We start from the raw sequence: 22,064 nt of genomic DNA, 5'->3' as shown, positions 1-22,064 counted from the left end.
TGTGGCCCTGTGGGAAGTTCACGGAAGGGGATGGCAGTGGATCTACCTGTGAGCTGTTTGGGAGAGACTGGTAAAGCACCTCCTGAGACGAGAGTTGTGGGGCAGCAGGGGTTAGTAAAACATCTCTGAAAGGAAAACAAGTTCCAGGACACTCGTTGGTTATGAGGCTGAGCATGCAACTTCCCATAGTGTGATTTTGTGTGTATGTGTGTGGCCAATCTTCCAGGATAAACGTTATTAAGGAAATCATTAGATTTCCTTATATGCAAGGTTCCTTTGACTCTGAGAGTCTATGAATCCATATTTGTTCCCTCGAGTGTCTTTAGAGTTGACTTTTATTGACTGCCTTCATCCAGTTTCCAAAATGATGGAGACCTGGCCAGCAGGGAGGGAGGGAGTCAATTATATTCCCCCAAAGTCACAAAAGCAGTTTCATGTGGGTTCAGAGAGAATAATGACATTTCTTGATAAAAGAATTAAAATTGCAGGAAAAAGTCAAGAAACTCAAATAAGAAATCTACTGGCTAGCATGGGGCGGGAGTGGGGCAGGGGCTACCTCTAGCAAACAGATTGGAGAAGTCAGTCTCTGTGCGCCGGAAGCGGGCATCCCGGTCGCTGTTTTCACAGGAAAGCAGGTTCTTGGAGGATTGCCTCTCCTTGAAGGCACTCACAAGGCGACTCTTCTCTTCCAGGCTGTTGGTCCTTTGCAAGAAGCCTATGGCACAAGAAGCTGGTCAGAGAGAGTGCTGCAAACTGCCCAGCCCCTGAGGGTCAGCTGCAGAGCGAATCAACTCTCCAAGCAGGGCTCTTGTTTCTCCTGAGAAAAGAAGTGAGTGTCTGTGTTTTAAATACAGTGGCTCTGGCACTGCTCGCCTTCAGGCAGGGAGGGGGGCAGTGCCAAATGTCATCAGTGGCAGAGGCCCAGTCATGCAAGAGAGAAAAACAGTAAGTGAAGCCCGTTCTCCTCTCTGAATGTGACAGTGAACTCACAATTAAGTAAGTTGGACAGCTTCCACTCCAGTGACCAGCCCCAGGATAGGGCTTTAAAGGAGGAGACACAATCAGAGAAGATGCTGCCAGCACTGTTTATGGGCTGTATAAGCAGAAGGAGGAGGGGAGAGAACAGCAGAGGGAGGAGGAGAGGTGAGGACAGCTGAGGGAGGAGGGTGAGGACAGCAGAGGGAGGAGGAGAGGTGAGGACAGCTGAGGGAGGAGGATGAGGATAGCAGAGGGAGGAGAGGTGAGGACAGCAGAGAGATGAGGAGGGGTGAGGACAGCAGAGGAAGGAGAGTGAGGACCACAGAGGGAGGAGAGCAAGGACCGCAGAGGGAGGAAGGCGAGGACAGCAGAGGGAGGAGAAGTGAGGACGGCAGAGGGAAGAGGAGGGGTGAGGACAGCAGAGGGAGGAGGGTGAGGACAGCAGAGGTAGGAGGGTGAGGACAGCAGAGGGAGGAGGGTGTGGACAACAGAGGAGGAGGGTGAGGACAACAGAGGAGGAGGGTGAGGACAGCAGAGGGAGGAGGGTGAGGACAACAGAGGAGGAGGGTGAGGACAGCAGAGGGAGGAGGGTGAGGACAGCAGAGGGAGGAGGGCAAGGACAACAGAGGGAAGAGGAGGGGTGAGGACAGCAGAGGAGGACGGTGAGGACAGCAGAGGTAGGAGGGTGAGGACAGCAGAGGGAGGAGAGCAAGGACAGCAGAGGGAGGACAGCGAGGACCGCGGAGGGAAGAGGAGGGGTGAGGACAGCAGAGGGAGGAGGGTGAGGACAGCAGAGAGAGGAGGGTGAGGACAGCAGAGGGAGGAGAGGTGAGGACGGCAGAGGGAAGGGGAGGGGTGAGGACAGCAGAAAGAGGAGGGGTGAGGATAGCAGAGAGAGGAGCGGTGAGGACAGCAGAGAGAGGAGGGCGAGGACAGCAGAGGGAGGAGGGTGAGGACAGCAGAGGGAGGACAGCAGAAGGAGGAGGGGTGAGGATGGCAGAAGGAGAAGGAGTGAGGTCCAACACAGAGGATTCGGGCAGACACTTTCCTCCAGCACCAGGTAATGCTCACAGGGTTGAACATAAGTGGTATTTTTCTGAATGCAAACCTGAATGCAGCTTTTCTTGCACCACCCCCTCTCCTTGAATGAAGGTACTGCGAGACAAAAAAAAGCTTCAATCTTCTGTGTTGCCATTTAATTCTATAAGTACTTATTGAGCACCTGTTGTACAAAAACACTTTGCTAAGCATCCAGGATTGGGGACTGATAAAGCTAGTGGGACAGATCCCCTGCCCTCCAGGAGCCTACAAGCCTGGCAGATGGTGACAAATCCTGGAATAAAACTAGTCATCCAAGAACTCCACAGAGATGACAGGAGGGATCTGAGCCCAGGGCGGGATTCTCAGTGCCTCACCTCTGCCCCTCAGAGTGAGTGGAAAGTTCTCCTGCCCAAGGTGAGCAGGACAAACTCTGGCAGCAAACAGGGAAAGAGGGTTGAGCCAAAAGGGCAGGAGAACCTGCCAGCGTGGAGCACACTCCCTCCACATCTCCACCATCCCCTGTGGGGCTCCTGGCCCGCACGTCTGCTCTTTCCTTTGGCTTCTCCTCCTTCAATTCAGCCTCAGTCTTAGCCCAAAATGCAGCACACTGAAAAGAGGAAAAAGGTTCTAAGCTTCTCGGTGACCCCAAAGCTGTTTCTGTAAATACCAAGAAACTTGCGGAGTCACACGTGTCACAAGGCAGACTTGGAAGAAAGTCCCAAGAGGTGCAAAAAGGCAAGTTAATCTGGAGAATTCAGCTTTGCTTCCCAGGACTACAATTCAACTGTGATGGGTGGGAGAAGGAGGGATGCATGGGAAGGCTGCGGTGATTAGAATCCTCCCACACAAGGGAGCCAGGGGCTATTTCTGGAGGGAAGAAGGGGAAAGCAGAGCCACCAAGCTTTTTGTTGCTCCCAGCACCTTTTACATTTATCACTAAAGCCCAAAGGACATGAGAAGGGGGGAAATACACTATAATAGAGCTCCACACTTGGGTATAAAGATGGGATTGTATCCTTTTCCATATCTCTTTGCCTACTTCCTGAATTCCTCCTCCAAATCCTCAAAGTCCAGAACCAGGAGCCAGCACTCATTTGCCAGAGGGATGCAGGATCAGATGGCACCTGAACTCTGAGACTGCTCCTCTCATCCCAGAACATTGAGCTGTGGAATTTGCCAGACTTGAAAGACCAAACCCATGTGGCCTCATGTAGTGAGGTCCTGCCCAGCTGAACCTCCACTCTGTTGTCCCCGACGTCTGGTTAGGCTTCTGACTCACTTCCTGAGTCTCCCCACCTTGAAGCCCCTTCCCTCTGGGCAGCTGCAGGAAGCAGAAACTCGGCTTGAGGTTTTGACACAGGCTCTCCCAGAGATGCGCTCATGAGGCTGAGAAACGATCATTATGCCACAGCTTTTTTTTTTTTTTTTGAGACGGAGTCTTGCTCTGTCACCCAGACTGGAGTGCAGTGGCATGATTTTGGCTCACCACAACCTCCAGCTCCCAAGTTCAAGTGATTCTCCTGCCTCAGCCTCCCAAGTAGTTGGGATTACAGGTGCCTACCACCACGTCCGGCTAATTTTTGTATTTTTAGTAGAGACGGGGGTTTCGCCATGTTGGTCAGGCTGGTCTCAAACTCCTGACCTCAGGTGATCCACCTGTCTCGGCCTCCCAAAGTGCTGGGATTACAGGTGCGAGCCACTGCGCCCGGCCCTACGACACGGCTTTAAACCTGCATCCCATTCCTTGGGCTGCACTTCCAGTAATGTACTAGGAATCAGAATCCTCTCTAAATCCTGTAATTATTTTATGAATAGCACACTTACACTGCATTATAATTTATGTTAAAACAATTAATTTGCTAATATAAACATATATATTGTCATGTCTTTCACTTTGTTTAGGAAGGTGTTTGTTCTCTAAAATACTGGGATCCTCAGAAAGGTAGGTGATCCAGGCCTCCCTTGGCTCTGAGAGGCCCTGGAAGGAACTGCTTCTCCAAGGATGAAGAGGTGGTGGGTGACATGGAGGTCAGTGCCTTGACAATTTCCCTGGCTAGCAAGGGGTCCTGTAAGAAGGGGTCCCAGAGAATGAAGCCGAGTGTACTCCCTCTTGCTCTACACCCCAGCTTCGAGGACCTAGTTTAAGCCTGTGGGTAACTGGTCACAGAGCTCTACATTCTTAGAGGCAAAGAGGAAAGCAGAGGAGAGGCAAAGCTGCAGTTGTGTTTGGTTGGGTGCTAGCACACTGGCCAGCCGCAAGGGGAGAAAAATCATGACTCCACCTCTGAGCTGAGGGGAGCTCCTGCTGCAGGTTCCTCACCCCTGCTGCCAAACTCAAAGGCTTATGGGGCCCAGTGAGAGAGTGTGTATGTGTATGTGTGCGTGCATGTGCGCACAGGTATGTGTAGCTAGAAAGCACCTGGCTCCAGCCAGTTGTTGCCAAGTGGGGCTTTGAGCTGTGTATGGCATAAACGCCTATGGCCAACAGGGCACGTGGGAGCTGAAGCCCAGCACATTCTCTGTTCACCAAGCTATGGCATGGAATTGCGTATGCATAGACGGAGGGGCTCTTTTTCATTTGTTTGTTTGTTTTTGAGACAGGGTCATACTGTATTGCTGTTGTCCAGACTGGAGTGTAGTGGCGCCATCATAGCTCATTGTAATTTCAAACTCCTGGGCTCAAGCGATCCTCCTGCCTCATCCTCCTGAGTAGCTAGGACTGCAGCTATGTGGCCACCACACCTGGCTAATTTTTTGAAAGTTTTTGTAGAGATGGGGTCTCCCTATGCTGCTCAGGCTAGTCTCAAACTCCTGGCCTCAAATGATCCTACCACCTTGGCCTCCCAAAGTGTTGGGATTACAGATGTGAGCCACCATGACTTCTTTTTCTGATTTTCTTGGGCTAACAGCACCTGCCATGTTTCCCTCCCCATTGCCCACCCCCAAGTTTTTTGAAGAGAAACCAGAAAAAGAGAGCACTTGAAATCTCTCTATTTTTAAGGTTTGGCACTTGATACAAAATTACACACACATACATATACATACACACACACACACACACACACACATGAGTGTAGGCTAAATAAAACAGCTCAGGGGCTGTAGTTGGCAGCAAGAGATAAGTAATGGAAGCCCAAGGACACCCTGGGAAGTTAGCAGAGCCTGGAGCCAGAACTTAGGGATCCCTGCAACTCATCGTATTTAGGTCATGCCACCATGCCTGCAGCACTCTCCAGCTCTTGGCAAGACCATGGGTTTCTTCTAGCTGATTACTCTCCTTGGGGGATTCTGCCTCCAGAGCTAATCCTGCCTTCAGGGCTACCACTAGTGGGGCCCAGGGCCTTCCTTGCAGCTTCATTCTGTGGATTTTGGGGAAGGGCAGGGGGAGAGGTGGGGGTTGAATTTTGGCAAGGCACTGAGGGTGCTTCTGAGAGTCATCCAGGGCAGTGGGTTTGGAAGTGGGAAGAGGACCATGAGTTCCTCTGCTCTCTTAATGTGAAAGGGTAAACCAACCTGGATGGTGTCAAGTCAAGAAGGGACCCTCCAGGTCCATCCCTCCAGGGATGAAGGGAGGGGTGTGTGTGTGTGTGTGTGTGTGTGTGTGTGTGTGTGTGTGTGTGTAGGCAGGCAGGGAGCTGTGGACCCAGGGCCAACACAAAAGACTGCACTTTGCCTCCACTAGATTAAAATGGAAAGCCAAAGTTGTCTCAAGGTGTGGAAAATAAATCTTGGTGTTTTGTTTTCTTTCACAATCAAACCTAATGGGAAGCCTCCTAACCTGTGGCCCCAAAAGCGGGGCATTTTAGCCCAAGGCAATTTCTCCTCAACAGACTACCATGGGTTGTGGGGAGCAGACACAGGGAGGAAACTCTCTGAGGACTGTAGCCCCCAGGAGCTCTCCCTCCTAGCTTCGGCTGACAGTGGGGGAGGGGGAGTTGAGGCCAACTCCGGGTTCCCTATTTCCGGACCCAGCGAAGCCCCACTCTTTCCCGCCTCTTTACCCTTTCTGAACTCGTCGGGTATGTCCCCATAAGAAGCACTTAGACCTTTTATTCCCGCGGAAGTGGAGCGCCTGCAGCTAGAGGAGCAGGGGACAGCAGGGGGCAGGATGGGGGTGAATGAGGGCTGCCCCCCACCCTCAGCAGGCCAGGCGCCGCGGGTAAGGAGCCGTCACCCAGAGCCTGCCCCTACCCTGTCCTCGGCTGCCCAGGGCTCGCTCAGTTCTGCCTGCCCGGCTGGCTGCATGACAATGACGGCTGCAGAAGCCGAGCGCTGCGGCCGCCGAAGGGACCTGGCGCGAAACGGGCCATTAAGCCCAGAATGGCGGCAGGGTGGGGGTGGAGGTGGGGGTGGGAGTGGGACGGGGCTATTTATAGAACAAAGATCCGCGGCCGCCGGCTGCCCCAGCACAGGGATGCAGCCCTGGCCTCGCCCCACGGGCGTCCTGCGCTGGGGAGAAGGCCAAACCCCCAGGCCGCCCGGCGGCAGGGCTGGGCTTTCGGTGGAAAATGGCTGGGTCTAGGAATGGAGCGCCTGTTCCTCCCTAAACGCCGAGTCCCAGGGTCTAGAGGACAGAGCCCCAGAAATGCAGGGAGGGTGCGGCGCGGCCAAGCAGGGAAGGGAGTAGTTCCCCAAAGCGGCCACTCTGCTCTGACTGCAAACTGCCACCGCCCTCGCCCCGGGACCCAGGGAGGCTGGGAAGATCAGGTGCAGAGAGCACCCAGGCGGCGGGCGGCTCTCGGCGCTCCGGGGCTAGGGCGGGCGGGCGTGTCCCGTGCCTGCTCTGCCGCTATCTCCCGCGCGCAGCAGCTGACGGATGGCTCTTTAATAAGCCGCTCGTTAATCTTCCCCCGCCTCTCCAACCTCTGCCCGGGGACATCCGTATTTTCTGGCCCGATAAGGCTAGAGAATTTTAGTCGGTGAAATGTAGCCAGGAAAGCGAGTCCTCATTGTTCAGCCAGAGTCACTCAGCTGTGTCCCTTCGAACAAATCTCCCTTTTTCCTTTAAAAAAATTACATCCTTTGGGTGTTTTCATTTCAGACCCTCCTGTCTCCAGAGAGCAGTTCTTTCTCCTCTCCAGCTCCCTGATCTATTTTCTTCCTTCCCGGTTCTTTCGCCGCCTGCGGCTCCTCGTCCCTGCTCGTCCCCTTTCCCTTCCCTCCTCGCCTTCAAGGATGCGCCAGGCAAACCCTCGTGCCTCCCTCAGGCAGGCCATGGAGGGCTCCAGGCAATCCTTTTCTTTAGCCTCCGAGGCCCCAAAGAAAGAAACTTGAATCCGTTATGACATCTCAGGGCAAAACCCCTCAAGGTGGAGAGACCACTTTCAATGCGACCCGACTGCGCGGGTGGAGGTGCGAGTGAGGGGTAGGCGATGATGTAGGGGATGGGGGAGACGTGTCAGCTACAGCTTTAGGCAGATACACCGCCTTTGGTCTGCTCTCCAGCAAGCCAGATCAGTTCACCTTTTCTACGCGACCTTTGGGACGCGCAGGCCGAGTGCACGGCACCGGGTGGGAGCTGCTTGAGCGCGGGGCTAGGAAAGCGGGGTTGCCGCGCGGGGGCGCTTTCCTCCCGCTTCTGCGCCCAGGCAGGGCACCCGGCGTTCGCTCCACGGGGTGTTGGGGATTGGGGACTCCAGAGGAAAAGACCCCTGGGGACCAGGTCTGGGGCGGGCAGAGGAGGGTCAGGGCCTGTAGGGGAGCGTGGTCGCTGGCTGTCCTGGCTGTAATTACATTAGAAAATCAGACCCATGAGCCCGGATACCCCTCCGTTTGCGTCCCAGTCTCCCAAGCCCCAAAGGTCCGCCCGCCGCGCCACCCAGCCGGGCCCCAGTGGGTCCTGTCACTTACCGCAGATCTTGAGCCCCAGTTTTCTGGTACATCCATGGGCCACGCCGCACCAGGTATCGTACGCTAGGACGAGAGAGAGGGAGAGAGGTTCGGTTAGGGAGGTTCCGACCGCGGGGAAATGGGTGGAGGACAATGGTTTTCTTGGGGGAGGATGAGGACTTTGCCAGAGCTCTTCATTAAAAGCTACTTCCTGAAAGGAGCTAGGAGCCAAATCTGTGAGCCGACAGGCATATACTCTAAGCCCCCATCATACTCCCTTCCTGCTCCTGGCTTCAAATATAGAACGGTGTCTCTGAGAGGCGGGGCACCCGGCGCCCCTCCGGGCCCGTAAGCGACCCCCGTCCGGCAGCTCCGGAGGTGGGGTCGGAGTTGGGTGAAGGCTGACCCACACGCAAAGGGCCAGGCTCCGATCGAGCTGCCCAACACCCACTGGCCGGGCCCCGCAGACTCAAAGGGCGACCACAGCAGCCCAGAAAGGGAACACAGGCATCTGGGACCGAAACGTCTCATAATTTCTTGGCGGGTCTCCAGCCTAGTGGCAGCTTAAAATAAACTGGCATGAAATGGGGTCGTGGAAGAGTTCAAGAATTAATTGGGTGAAAAATAGTATTTGACTAGATGATCGGGCTCGCATGACTGCTCTTCAGTCAGACCGGGGAGTGGGAAAGACAATAGTGCGCCTCAGGTCCTCATCCCTGGCCCCTCTTCCCAACCTGCTCCTCATTAACCCTTCCCTCTGACATCTTGGGTCTGGAGCAGGCAAAGGTAAATGGAATCAAGCACCTTTCCTCTGAGTCACAACTGAGGGTGGAGGTGCTGCTGGATTTTCCTTCTTTTCCAGGCTGTTCTCAAACCCCTCAAGGTCTACCTGCTGCCTTCGGGGTTCAACTTCCAGCAAGAAGCGTGGAAAGCAGCCCCATCCCCACTAAGCCCCTAAGCGGAGTGGTGTGGTGAGCCCAGCACGAAATCCCCTTCCAATCTCTCAAAGCAAACCTCTCCAAGCACTCGCTTACGCTACCCTGACTGGTGCCTCCAGCTTCGCACAAGTGTTGGAGGCGATAAGGAGAGTGACATCCATTAAACCTGAGGCACAACAGAGCCCCAGCGGGGAGAAGAAACAGCCTGACGTCGGTAAGACATGTCACAGATGGAGTTCCAGTGACAGACAGGAAATCAGTGCAAAAGCGAAACCCTAATAATACCTGGCGGATAAAGAGCTATTTGGACCTGATAAAGTGCTTTCACTTACAACATCATCTCATCTAATTCTCGTAACAGTCCTATGAAACTGGCAGGAGTGTTGATCTAAGAGTCATTTGACAAAGAAATAACATCAAGGCTCAGAGAGGTTACATGAGTTTTCCAAGGTCAATCAGCAGGGAGGTTGGAGTTCAGACACATTGCACTGCCTTTCAAAATTGGGGGTTGCAATGAAAGAAAGGGAAATGGAGACGGGGAGAGCAAGCGAGAGAGCCCCTTTGATGTAGCAAGGGTCGGGAAGACCTAGTGGTTGGGGACAAGGAGGGCTCCAAGCCCCACCCAAGGGTTTCTGGAACAAGAGAGTGCCTTAGGTTGCCTGCACTAACGCCACCTCCCAGGAGACTCTAAGGGGGCAAAGAAGTGGAGCTAGCTGGGCGGGCAAAGGTATTGTCTGCAAGGGAGGGTGAGAGTGGATAGAGCGCCCAGCGCGCCTTTGAAGCCGGGGGTGCGGATGCCGTAGCTAGGCTAAGGGCCCGCAACAGTGTGCCTGGGACACGTGCTGCTTGCTGTTTTACAGCAGGGTCCCGGGCTCTCTTGCCTTCGCTTTGGTAGCTTCCAGGCGAACCAGGCCACGTGCGGATTCAGGTCATCGCCTCTGTTGGGTCTCCTACCGGTGACTTGGCATTTGCGCCGGCGACTGGCGGCCACCGGGAAGTAAGGGCGCCGGGAGTGGAGGGTAAATTAACACAACTGCCTGCTAACCCCCCACCCCCACCCCCAGGCGGCAAAAGGGGGCGGGAAATGTGGAAAGTGTCAGAAAAGAAATCCATCAAGGCGAAAGCACCACACAAAGGCGCGCAAGCCTCGCGTTCCTCCCGCCCTGCCCTGGCCAGCTCCAACGCCGGTGCCCGGTTCATATGCTACCAGGGCTGGCGACTCTCCCGAGGCCCTCTTTGTTGTGTGGGTAATTGTATCCCTCCTGGGTGGCGGGAAGAGGGAGCTGCAAAGGAAATTGGAATGAGACCCGAGGACTTAACACGAGACCTCCTGCCCGGGAGCCAATGCCAGCGTCTAAAGGGGCTTTCCGGTAATAATCCCCACTTCATTGATGAGGATACTTATTTTCTCAAATATAAAGTGCCATAAAAGCGCATCAATAAGCACTCCCTGTAACCACACTATCCTTTTTAAGCCCTTTCTGTATACAAATTCTGGAAATTCATACAATTAATTACATCTCAGAAACAAAATAAATAAATGGGAGAGCGGGAACCCTTACAGTCTGAAGCTGATAAGTTTTTTTTAGGGGGGTGGGGTCAGGAGACACTTCTTCACTCCAACAAGGAAAAAGAAAAACAATTTTCTCATCTCAAGCCTTTACAGAGGTAGGAAATAAAATTAAAGGTAGATTCTGGAAATGGGTTTAGGAGCCTGTCGCACTTAAGACAGGGAAGCATAAATCCTCCCCCCTCTTTTATCTGGTGTCTCTTTTCTTTCTCTCTTTTCGGGACATGTCACCTCCTGGCAGATCTCTTGCCTGGGATAAGGAGAGAGGTGCTCTCTCCTCTCTATGATAAATCTTCTTGCCCCCTCCCAGTTCCCCATCTCTTGCCGCTCAGGATGCCGCCCGCTCCCCTATTTATTTATTTATTTATTTATGTCTCTGAGATGTAATTAATTGTATGAAATGTCAAGGCTCAGTCTCAGTTTTATGCACCTTTCCCGCCCCTGACTTCTCCCTAACTCGTCAATAGCTTGATGCAAATTTGGAGCAATTAGGGACCTTGAGTTTTCTAAAAGCTGCAATTAATGTCGAAATTTCCGCTGATTATAGACTTTGAACACAGCGCAGGGGGAAAGGAGGAGGTCAGATCTTGGCTCAACGAAAGCCGGGGACTGAAAAGTCTTATTCCTGCTGGGGCTCCTAGCTCTTCATTCCGCCCCCTGCGCTGACCCCTATCGTCCCACGGAGCAAAGAAACCACACACAACAGAATAAAAACAACACCCTGGCTGCGCGCCCCTCCTCCGCCGCGAAGCCCTCAACGATCGCCGCTGCTCGGACCTTGCGTGGTCCTCGCTCTCCGGTGCCCTGGGAGTCACCTAGCGTTCCTGACAGCCGAATGACCTCTGGCAGGGACGGGGTCAGAGCCCCATTTATTTCCCAGCCTCCATTATCTCCGCGCTCCCCCTTCCCTTTCCGCCAGCTCAGCCTCCCGACGTCCCAGCGCCCCCATCTTCCCTGCAGTTCATTTGATAGAAAATTGGGGCGGGACCTACTTGTGGGGCGCAGGTTAGTGGTATTGGGGTCCGCTCCCGCGTTCGAGGAGGTTGCGGACGAAGATGGGGTCGAAGACGCCATCAGCTCGGTCGTCCCGGGGCCTCTACTGTCCGGAGTCCTCGACTGGTCCGGCGCAGAAACAGGCTGCAAAGAGAAGCGAGAGCTGTGCGGGGAGGACTTCCGGGGTCCTGCACACCGGAGGGACTGAGCAGCCGGGGGCACGGAGGCTCCCCTTGAAGATCCGGCTCTGGAGAGACAAGAGGGAGGAAAGGCAGCGAGCCTGCCTGGTAGGGGTGCGCAGGGGTGGGGGCAGCGGAGGAGACGTGCGCGCTAGCTCCGGTACTGGGGCGCAGGGAGCGTAGCCCTGGGCCGCTCTCGAGTCTGGCGGTGCATCGGCGCGACCTGGAGTGAAGCGCCGAGACGAGGCGGGGTCGGGGTCGGGGTCGGGGTGGGGGGTCCAAGGCCAGTACAAGACGCAAGGGTGTGGGGGACTGGGCTAGGAGCACAGGGGAGCGCTCAGTGAGCGATTTTCCAGCCGAGCCGCTACAAGCCCCATTGGGCACTCAGCAGCCGGCGTGTGGGCCAGCGGGGGGAGGGCGCACGGGGCGGGCATGTCTGGTTCGGTGTCTGGTTCCCGTTGTTGTGTCTGGCTAATTCCCTGGAAAGAAAGAGGCTAACTGCTCCGGGGACTAGGGACTTTGGTGAGACAAGGTGAGAGGGGGAAAAAGGCCCATATGTTTACGTTCTCCCTCGGACTTGGCCAGAGAAGAACCACAGTCACCTTGCACTCCAGACAGCCAGAAAGCAGCGAGTCGGAACCTTGCTTGCCTCCCTCTTATCCCAGCCGGTTTTTAGCCATCGCTAAACCTAGGGCGAGGTTTCGGTCCGGTTTCAGCGTTTCTCCTCTACCTAGCCCCCTGAGGACCCCAGATTTCTCGCGGTACAGATCCAGAGAGGGTGGGGTAAGTAAGCATGGGGAACGTCACCGGGGAAACGAACTTGCGCGCAGCGCGCAGGAGGCGGCGGACAAAGATCTTGCGCGGCGCCCCTGCTCGACTCTCGGCGCTGGCGCGATGGCGCCCGAAGGCCCCGGGACAGAGAGATTGCGGGCTAATCCGGGTAGATCGAGGACCCCACAGAGAAGGGCCCACCGGCCATCGCCTCCACACCCTCCCTCCGACCTCACTCCTAGCCCCGCGCGCGCACTCGCACAGCAACTCGGGCAGCGGGTCGACTACGGCCGCTGGGAAAGTAACAGGTTACCGTTCCTAGTAGCGCCTTCGGCGGCTGCTGCCCAGGCGCCCTTTGGAGGGACAGGCGCTCGCAGCATGGAAGCTCAAGGGAAAATCGCTCTTGCCCCACTTCAACTAGAGCCTCAGCCTCCGTGCTTCCCCGGGGCGTGAATCCGGAGGGCAGGGATAAGAAGAGTGACGAGGGCGGGGGGGTCCCTGCGCAGCGCACCCGTGGAGAGCAGGGACTAGGGCGGGCAGGAAGCACTCATTTCGGGAGGTTGGGTGGCTGGCGCTGGGATGGGGTTGGTTGAGAAGCCGCGGGAGGAGAGGACCTGGCTGAAAAGCCACGGTTGGGCGCTGGGAAGTCCAGGTGGTCGCTAGCTTACCCACCTCGGCTCGGCGACAGCGAGCCGGGCACTCCCGCCTTTCCTCTGCACAGCGCCCAGCGATCCGCTCGACTCGGCCCTGACAGGCGTAATCTGCCCGGCGTCACCTCCAGCTGCTTCCTCGTTCTCGCTAGTTCCCTCTCGCACGCGAGCGCCAGGAGAAGAGAGAGATTCGGAGAGGCGGCTGCACGGCTTCGGGGTAGGCGGGGGCAGAGTGGGGAGGCGGGGACCGGATCGGCGGGGAAATCACGAGGCCGTTGCTCGCGGGGGCAGCTAGTCGGCGGAGCGGCGGGGCTCCTCTGCAGGTGCCTGACCGCCTCTGGAGCTTTATAGGGCGATTATAAATCCAGCTCACGGTTTTGCGCCCGGAAGGAAAAAAAAAAGGTCTTATGAGTAATCCAGAACGTACTCAACACGCTTTTTTTTTTCCCCCTTTGGAAATAGGCAGGCTGTCGGGTGAGAGGAGGGAAAAGATAATTCCTACGAAGAATTCTGCCTTTCTGAGCGTTTCTTCTTCCCTCCCCTCCTTTCCCCTCTCCCATTTCCCCTCCCCCTCCCATATATTGTAGGAGACGAGCGGCGGCTTTGCCTCAGTCCTTTTCCCCGGGGTTCCCCCAGATCTGTGACCCTGCGACGCTTCCTTGAGCGAAAGCGCGCTTTGGGTCGTGTCCTCGTTGGCTCTCTACGGAGCTGGGATTGTTGTAACCGCAAAGGAGGCAGAAATGAGGGGAGACCTCTTAGACCATGGAGGAATTACAGTTTCCTCATCCAGCCCTGGGCCCCATCAAAGTACCACACCTGGCCACAGCTACCCAGTGCCACCGGCAGAGAAAAGGACCCCGCGTCCCTTTTGCTATGCGCTCGCTCCTCGCTTTGGCCCCCTTGGTGATGGGAAAAGAAGGCCTCCTGATTAATCACGTCTGAAGGTTGATGACACGCACGAGCGCCGCTGCACGCGCATGGGGAACCCGAGCACAGAGGTGCCCCGGGAGGGGCGGACCAGCCCCCCTTGCCCTGGCCCGCTCCCCCTTCGATTTCACGCGCTTTAAGGATTCTCCCTTTGCAATATTTAGGCGTAGTTAAAAGAACCGCTGCGTTGGGAAAAGCCCCTCGCCGTAAAAATGCGTTGAAAGAGAAATTCCCACCAGAGGGCGCCAAGAGCCCAGAGACCGAGAGGCCCTGCGCTCCCGGGTCTCTCCTCCAGCGCCCGAGCGGAGCCCACACCTGGAGCTGCTGGCCAGACAGTTACGCGCCGGCTTGCCTCTTCATGCCTTCCCTCACCGCCCTGTCACTAGTTTAAGTTCTCCCCTTTCTTCTCCCCCAGTTTTTTTCTTTAGGGCAAAAATGTTGATGTCTGTGCGTGTCTGGGTGACACCGTGTAGGCAGTGATTCCTTTACTGGTATTTACCGTGGTCCTCCCCCTCTCCCCAGGTGGTGCAGCACGCAGGGGTTATTTATGCGCACGTCTGGGGCCTCACTGGTTCAGCCGAGGCCCGTCCGTTTTCTCTGAATGCCTTATCGCCTTTCACCACAACACAATGGAAACACACACAAAAATATTATAAATTACCGAGAGTTCCATAAGGGAGATCGAAGGGTCCGCCCTGGGCAGACATGGCCTGATCAGCAAGAGGGATCTCGCTGTGGGGTTTGAAATAATCGCGTTGCCTTTGGTACTAAAGAAACTACTGTTTTGTCGTCTTGTCTCCACCTGACGATAAAATCCCGGGCACTTTTTAAGGACACAAAAAACATCCTAAACGGCGGGGCGCGCGGTGACTGCAGCCCCGGGCACTGAGGCTTGGGGATGGACAGGCTGGGGGTGCCTGCTCCACGTAGGAAACGTCCCCCCAAACCACTCAACCGGCAGCTGCTCTGCGCCGCTTGAAGTGGGCGGCATATAACCAGGTGAAGCTCGGAATTCTATCCACCGGCCCTCCTAGAGCCTTTCCTAAACGAGACGGTCGCACCAATCAGGGAGCCAGCTGCCAGTGCTAAATCATTCAAGACGCACGGGGCAGGAGACAGGAAGGAGGAGGCAACACATCTCCCGGTGCCCCTCGTTCTTCATTGTCCAGCATAGACGCCCGCTCGCCTCAACCTTTTCCCAAAACCCGTGATTCCCTGGAAAGGAAGATTCGTTTACTTCACCTGTGGCACGAGATTGAGACATTTCCAACCACTTCCTCCTTTGACCCCAGAGTTCAGAACACCCCTAACGTTTTAGCCAATGAAATAATCTCTTTGGAGAAGGAATCTCCTGCAAGGCTAGGTAACGCAAGCTGAAGCTGAGTCCGTCCAGCTTCGAAGACACCCCTCTCTTTCTCCTTTATGGTGAGTAGGGGAGGAATGAAGCCTCTTGTCCGTCCTTGTTTAGAATGTTTAATTGAATATTAGCAATAATTGAAACGAATATTTATTAATCCCCTACTATGTGCCAAGCACTTATTTTTTGGAGCCTGCATTGTCCCTGCGGTTTATATTATCCTGCACGCCGGGAGTGGACATTCCAGTGAGGCAGGGAGAGGAGCGCACTTAGAAACTTCATAAATTTGATTTAATTTTCAATGATCTCCTCCTCCAACTCGGACTCTTGGGCGCAGCAGGAATGGTAAGGAATTGAAGGCCTGGAATTCCACCCCATCCAGATTACTGAGTTTTGAGGTAGGGCATAGATCTTTCAGCACGAAGGACAGCGCCCGCCCTTTTGGTCCCCACGCCTCTGTTTCGTTTGCTTCCGCCAATAGCTATGGGCCAACCCACCAGGCTCACCCCAGCCCTCCTCCCTCCTGGCAGTAACTGCTGTTTGTTTTGCCTAGTTGGGGGGTGAGGTATTTCGCCCACTGCTCTTCTCTCCGGTAGGAATTTGAACTAAGAGTGGCCTTGGTTGTCATCCGGCTCTAAACAACATTTGAAACCTATATTTTTGTTTATGTCTTTCACTCTTCCTTTAATCTTTTATCATTCCTGAGGGAGGATTCTCGGGATAATGGGGGTGGAAAAAAGATATCCTCTCCGGGGACTCGAACCGGTGATGAGGGGTGGCCCGGAAGGGAGTGGTGTCCGCCCAGCTGTTTCGATTGCATTTGAAGCGCTTTGAAGAAATGGAAACGCGGCGCTCAAAGGCAGAAGAAGGAGGGGGCGATGTGCGACCCCTCCAGTCTCTCTCGGGCATTAGGGATTTGCGAGCTTGCAGCCCCGGCTACTCCACCCTGTCTGCCGAGGATAACGTTTCCTTAGGTCAACCAGCGCTGGGACTTGGGAACACGACCCTCCGCCCACAATGCCCTTTATTCCTTTCCCCGTCGTGGGTGGGTGGGGGATTGTTTAAAGATATTCCAACCGGATTTGGGGCCAAGCCTTTTCTGCAAAGGGAAAAACGGGTGAGTAGGAGGAGCGTGAGGCGTTGAAGGAGCTCCCAAACGGGCTGCGGGGAGATCTTCATGCCTAAAACGTGGTCAGTCAAGGTGAGTAGACAGGACACGTCAATTTTTTTTGACGCAATTAGAATTTTTAGCCTCCAGGAAACGTAATTTAGAGCCATGGTATTGGTTCGTTTCAGCTGGCTCCTTAAAATCTATTTTAAGTGTCTAATTTATGACCAAAAAGGAAAAAAAAAAATGGCAGTGCTCACCGGTTAAACGTCTGTCTCCCGAGACGAGAACTGGGGGAAGCGTTACTTAACCTTTCATTCTGCTTAAGTCGGAGCTAAGGTCCATTTGCTGTTTTTGTACTTTGAAGATAGTTCCCTGAATTATTCTGGACTTTTTTGAAGGATCATAGCTAAATCCACACCCCCATCCCAACAGACCACACAACACTCACAGCTGGGAGGCAGGAAAATGTTAAAAGGGTGAGAGGGGGTGGGAGGGGTGACAGCAGAATGCTGGAAGGCTGGAGAGGACTCTAGGAATTACAGCCACTTTTTCTAAAGAAGAGAGCTGGATTCTTCGGAAAACTGGCAAATGGTCCTTCCCCCTTGAGAGTCAGAAGATGAAAATATTCTAATACAAATAAATGAATCGAGGAGGACAGGGTGATTTGTGTTTGGGCAAATCTTGTGCAAATCTTGAAACGTCCAATTCTTGCTATTCTAACACGAACACAGAATGACCACCAGGTGGCAATAGATTACAATTTCTGAGAAGAAACAACAGGCCTCCCAAGGGAGCAGTTCTTCAAGGAAGAATGCAGGCTCGTACTCATCCCTGCCATATTTCACAAAGCAGGGCCTTTTCAAATGGTCAGAAGTGCTCCGGAAGTGACCTGAAACACCTAGGGTAGTGCGTCTCTTTGGTGAAAGAATAGGGGGTGCATGGCATCTGTTTTTTTCCCACCTAGCTGTGTCTCAAATGTAGTGAACCTGTGAATATTAAGCAAGAAACTGTTTCACTGCAAAACTGGAAACCAAGGAAATACAGTTCTGGATTGTAATTCTGATGGGGAGCTTTAAAGGTATATCTGTGTCTTCTGATCTCAACAAAAACCAAGGCAAAATCAGTCCTTCCCCAAAAGGGTGGGATGCAAAAAGGAGGATTTCCCACCTGAGATGCTTTAGTGAAATACAGAATTCATGGGAGACTGAGGAGAGTAATATTTTACTCATTTCTTTTAGTGTAAAAGCTCTTGGACTACTTAAAATAACAGATATTTAGTCCCCATTTTCAAACATAGGTATCTGGGACTGTTGTTTGTGAAAAGGTTCTGGGAAGTTCTGACTTAGTTGTGGAGAATCTAATAACTTAAACTTCTATTCCAGGCCAGGTTTCTTCCCCTAATCCTGGCCAGTTACTCAGGGGAGGAAACTGGAACTTTAACAGAAGGGGTGCATGATTGATTGCCATTCCCATTAGGCCCCACCTTCAACACTGGGGGTCACATTTCAGCACGAGATTTAGAGAGGACAAACATCCAAACTATATCAAATATTGTGACAATAGCTGACGAATACACTCTCCTATACCAAGAAGGGCAAGGGGGGACTGTGTGCGGTGGTTCACGCCTGTAATCCCTGCACTTTAGGAGGCCGAGGTAGGCAGATCTCTTGAGGCCAGGAGTTCGAGACTAGCCTGGGCAACATGGAGAAACCCAATCTCTATTAAACATACAAAAATTAGCCAGTTATGGTGCTGCACGACCTGGAATCCCAGCTACTTGGGAGGCTGAGGCACGAGAATCGTGTGAAGTCGGGAGGCAGAGGTTGCAGGGAGCCAAGATCGTGCCACTGCACTCCAGCCTGAGCAACAGAGTGAGACTCTTGTCTCAAAAAAAAAAAAAAGAAAAAAAAAGCCAAGGCAGGCGCAAGGTAGAACTCAGGGTAAAGTCTGACATAGGCTGCCCAGAATTGCTTACTGTGGGCCCAGTCTGGCCAACAGTGGTGGTGCTGGGGTCTGTGGCGGACATTAGAGAACTCTCTCTATATATCTCGGTCTGTCTTGCAGTTTCTCTCTCTTTAGCAACACGACTAATAATTATCCTCATAGAGGAAGGAAATAAGTCCAGGGAAATTGTGTGGTGTGTTTATTGTATGAATTCTCAGTTAATTATCACCTGAGGTCTTCTGTTTTCTTGATGAGGAAACTTAAGTCCAGAGAGGCTACAGGACTTCCCAGACCACATGCTTAGTGCTCAGGGGGCTGAAAATGCTTTCTTCTTCTCTCAGTCCCAGCGCCTTATGCTTGTTCAGTGAAGCCTTCTGGCTCTGTCACATAATAATCATTTGACCTTGGAAAAATCACAGAATCTCTCCAGACCCCCACAATGGGAGGGTTAGGGTACAAGATAAGACCAGATGAGGTTTCATTCATCTGAAACAATTTATTATTACAGGTATTTTGTGATTCTTCTCACTGGCAACTCTTCTCATGTTGTAAATACCGTGGACTCAAGAACCTCTTGAGGCCCTCAAGGCAGCTTTTACTGGGAGAAACGCAAAAACGTTGAAGTCAGTCTGACTTGAGTTTACATCTAGATTCTACTTATCGGCTATTGTTTGACTGCTCCAAGTTTACTTCTAAGTAAAATGGGGGTTAATATCAGCCTTGTGGGCTATCTTATTTGATGCTCATAGAACCCATTTTAGGCCGGGCGTGGTGGCTCACGCCTGTAATTCCCAGCACTTTGGGAGGCTGAGGCAGGCAAATCACCTGAGTTCAGGAGTTCGAGATCAGCCTGGCCAACGTGGTGAAACCCCCGTCTCTACTAAAAATAAAAAAATTAGCCAGGCATGGTTGCGCACGCCTGTGATCCCAGCTACTCAGGAGGCTGAGGCAGAATTGCTTGAACCTGGGAGGCAGAGGTTGCAGTGAGCTGAGATTGCCCACTGCACTCCAGCCTGGGCAACAGAGCAAGACTCAGTCTCAAAAAAAAGAGAACCCATTTTAGCAAGCTCAAGTGTGCCTAGTTAATGGTGTTCAATACATGTTTAATAGCTGCTTCTGCTCCTTCCCCTTAGTTCAACAGTGATTTTGAACAGTTTAAATTTGTTCTCCTTGGATGTATAAGCTAAGCATAATATTTGTATTATTTTGCCAATTTCTTTTAGTAGAGCTACTGATCATTCCCGGACATAGGACTCAAAGCCCTCCTCTTTAGTGCCTTAGAGGTTTTAATTAGTCCACAAAGATAGTTTGATTTGTAGAGAAAGTTTTCTAATGGAGTATTCAGACTCTCTTAGGAAAGGGAGAGAGGGAGCCAGTTTTGTGATGAGGTGACATTTACACATAATTATGGATTTCTGCTGGGATTCAATCTTTTGATCGTTTCAATTTTCCTACCTTCATTCTCTCCCTCTGTAATCTCATCCAATCTGGCAGTTTTAAATATCTTAATTTTTATTTCAATTAAAATAAAAAAATTTAGATGTTATTGACTCCCAAATTTATATCTTTACCCTGAACCTCTGTCCAGCATTCCAGGTTGATATGTCCAGTTGAATTTTCCACTTGGATTTTTTTTTTTCTTTTTTCTTTTTTTTCTTTTGAGGTGGAGTCTCGCTCTGTCGCCCAGGTTGGAGTGCAGTGGCGTGATCTCGGCTCACTGCAACCTCTGCCCCCTGGGTTCAAGCAATTCTCCTTCCTCAGCCTCTCTCGTAGCTGGGATTACAGGCATGTGCTACCACGCCCGGCTAATTTTTGTATTTTTAGTAGAGACAGGGTTTTGCTATGTTGGCCAGGCTGGTCTCGAACCCCTGACCTCAGGTGATCCACCTGCCTTGGCTGCCCAAAGTGTTGGGATTACAAGCATGAGCCACCACACCTGGCCATCCACTTGGATTTCTAATAGGCATCTGAAACTTAAGGTGTCCCAAATTGAACTCCTGATACTTTTTTCCAAACCTGCTCCTATTACAGTTTTCTCCATCTCTGTAAATAACTAGAGGCAACTCCACCTTCCAGTTGGTCTGGTCCAAAACCTTGGAGTTATCACTGACTTCTTCCTTACAATCTGTCAGTAAATTCTGGTGGAGCTACTTTCAAACTTTAACAATTTCACTCTCTATTTCTGCTCTTACTATCCCTCGTTTCCTTCCCTAACACACACAATGTAAAATACTAGGTCATACTCATATCATGGCTTTCCTCTACTCAAAACCCTCTAATGATTCCGCATCTCAGAGGAAAAGACAAAGTCTTTATAATACTGACAAAGCCCTACACGGTCTGACCTTGTTACCTGTTTGAGTTCTTCTTATACTGCTCTGCCCCATCCTCACTCCACCCTAGGGACAATGGCTTCCTTGCTGTTTCATAAACATGAAGTAGAATGGGCCAGGGACTTTGTAATTACTAACCCTGTGCTTGGAAATCTCTTCCTCCAGGCATTTGTAGGGTTTGTTCCTTCTCATTCTGTCTTTACTCAAATGTTCAAGTGTTCTTTTCCCAGTGAGGTTTTCTTTTATCGTTATATTTAAAATTGCAGGCTGGGCACTGTGGCTCATGCCTAGAATCCCAGCACTTTGGGAGGCCAAGGGTCTCACTCTGTCACTCAGGCTAGAGTGCAGTGAGGCAATCAGGCCTTACTGCAGCCTTGACATTCCCGGCTCACATGATCCTCCCACCTCAGCCCCACCCCTGAGTAGCTGGGACTATAGTCTCCCATCGTTACACCTGGCTAATTTTTTGGTTTTGTTTTTTTATATTTTATGGAGACAGGGTCTCATTATGTTGCCCAGGCTGGTCTTCAACTCCTGGGCTCAAGTGATCCTCCCACCTTGGCTTCCCAAGGTGCTGGGATTACAGGTGTGAGCTACTGTGCCCAGTCTGCTTTAACAGGTTTTCCAAAAAAGCTCAATTTAGCAAGTTTTCATTTGAGATAAGTTTCTTGAAGTATTCCCTTAATTTTGTTTAGTGACATATGATTTTTAATATTTTTTCTCTTATTTTCTTTCATTGGCAGTTGTGAGCTAAGAGAAGGTGGCTTTCGATGAGGATGTTGTCTGCTGATTTAAATACTCTGTCCCCCCACTGGGTGCCGTGGCTCACACCTGTAATCCCAGCACTTTGGGAGGACGAGATGAGTGGATCATCTGAGGTCAGGTGTTTGAGACCAGTCTGACCGAATGGTGAAACCCCACCTCTACTAAAAATACAAAAATTAGCCAGGCATGGTGGCACGCACTTGTAATCCCAGCTACTTGGGAGGCTGAGGCAGGAGACTCGCTTGAACCTGGGAGGCGGAGGTTGCAGTGAGCTGAGATGACTCCATTGCACTTCACCCTGGGCAACACAGCAAGACTCCATCTCAAAAAAAAAAAAAAAAAAACACTCTGCTCCCAACTTTATTTGGGTTCTTCTGATGCCAATTGGAAGAAACTGAATTTGATGCACATTTTGATGGGAAAGAGATTTTCCTCTTAACATATTATCCAGTGGTAGGCATGGAACTGTGAAATCTATCATCTTAAAGAATAGTCACTTTCAAGCAAGTCTTTTTACAGAAAAACATTTAGAATTTTATTAGAGATGATGATACATTAGGGACCTGAGAGCATGGGACACCAAAAGCTTGTTACAAAATAGCTGAAGTATTAAAAAGCGGGGAGAGGAGTTTATGAAAATTCAGTATTAAAATATATGTTGTTGTGCAGCAACAGGAA

General features: G+C 52.2%; 1 protein-coding gene across 1 annotated transcript in view; it reads right to left on the bottom strand.

The window, feature by feature from the left end:
* Window positions 1-13,197, bottom strand: part of GAD1 (glutamate decarboxylase 1) — a 44,193-nt gene extending 30,996 nt beyond the window's left edge. The window contains exons 1-4 of the mRNA XM_003824281.5: window positions 12,972-13,197; window positions 11,349-11,493; window positions 7,870-7,932; window positions 557-715 (exon numbers count right to left, since the gene is read on the bottom strand). Of these exons, the coding sequence (XP_003824329.1) occupies window positions 557-715; window positions 7,870-7,932; window positions 11,349-11,430 (304 nt within the window). The 5' untranslated portion in view covers window positions 11,431-11,493; window positions 12,972-13,197. The remainder of the gene's footprint in view (window positions 1-556; window positions 716-7,869; window positions 7,933-11,348; window positions 11,494-12,971) is intronic.
* Between the last annotated feature and the right edge of the window lie 8,867 nt (window positions 13,198-22,064).

This window comes from Pan paniscus, chromosome 13 (assembly GCF_029289425.2).
Source record: "Pan paniscus chromosome 13, NHGRI_mPanPan1-v2.0_pri, whole genome shotgun sequence".
Lineage (NCBI taxonomy): Eukaryota > Metazoa > Chordata > Mammalia > Primates > Hominidae > Pan > Pan paniscus.
Note: the sequence above shows the minus strand (reverse complement) of the source record. Positions and strands in the feature narration are given on the sequence as shown.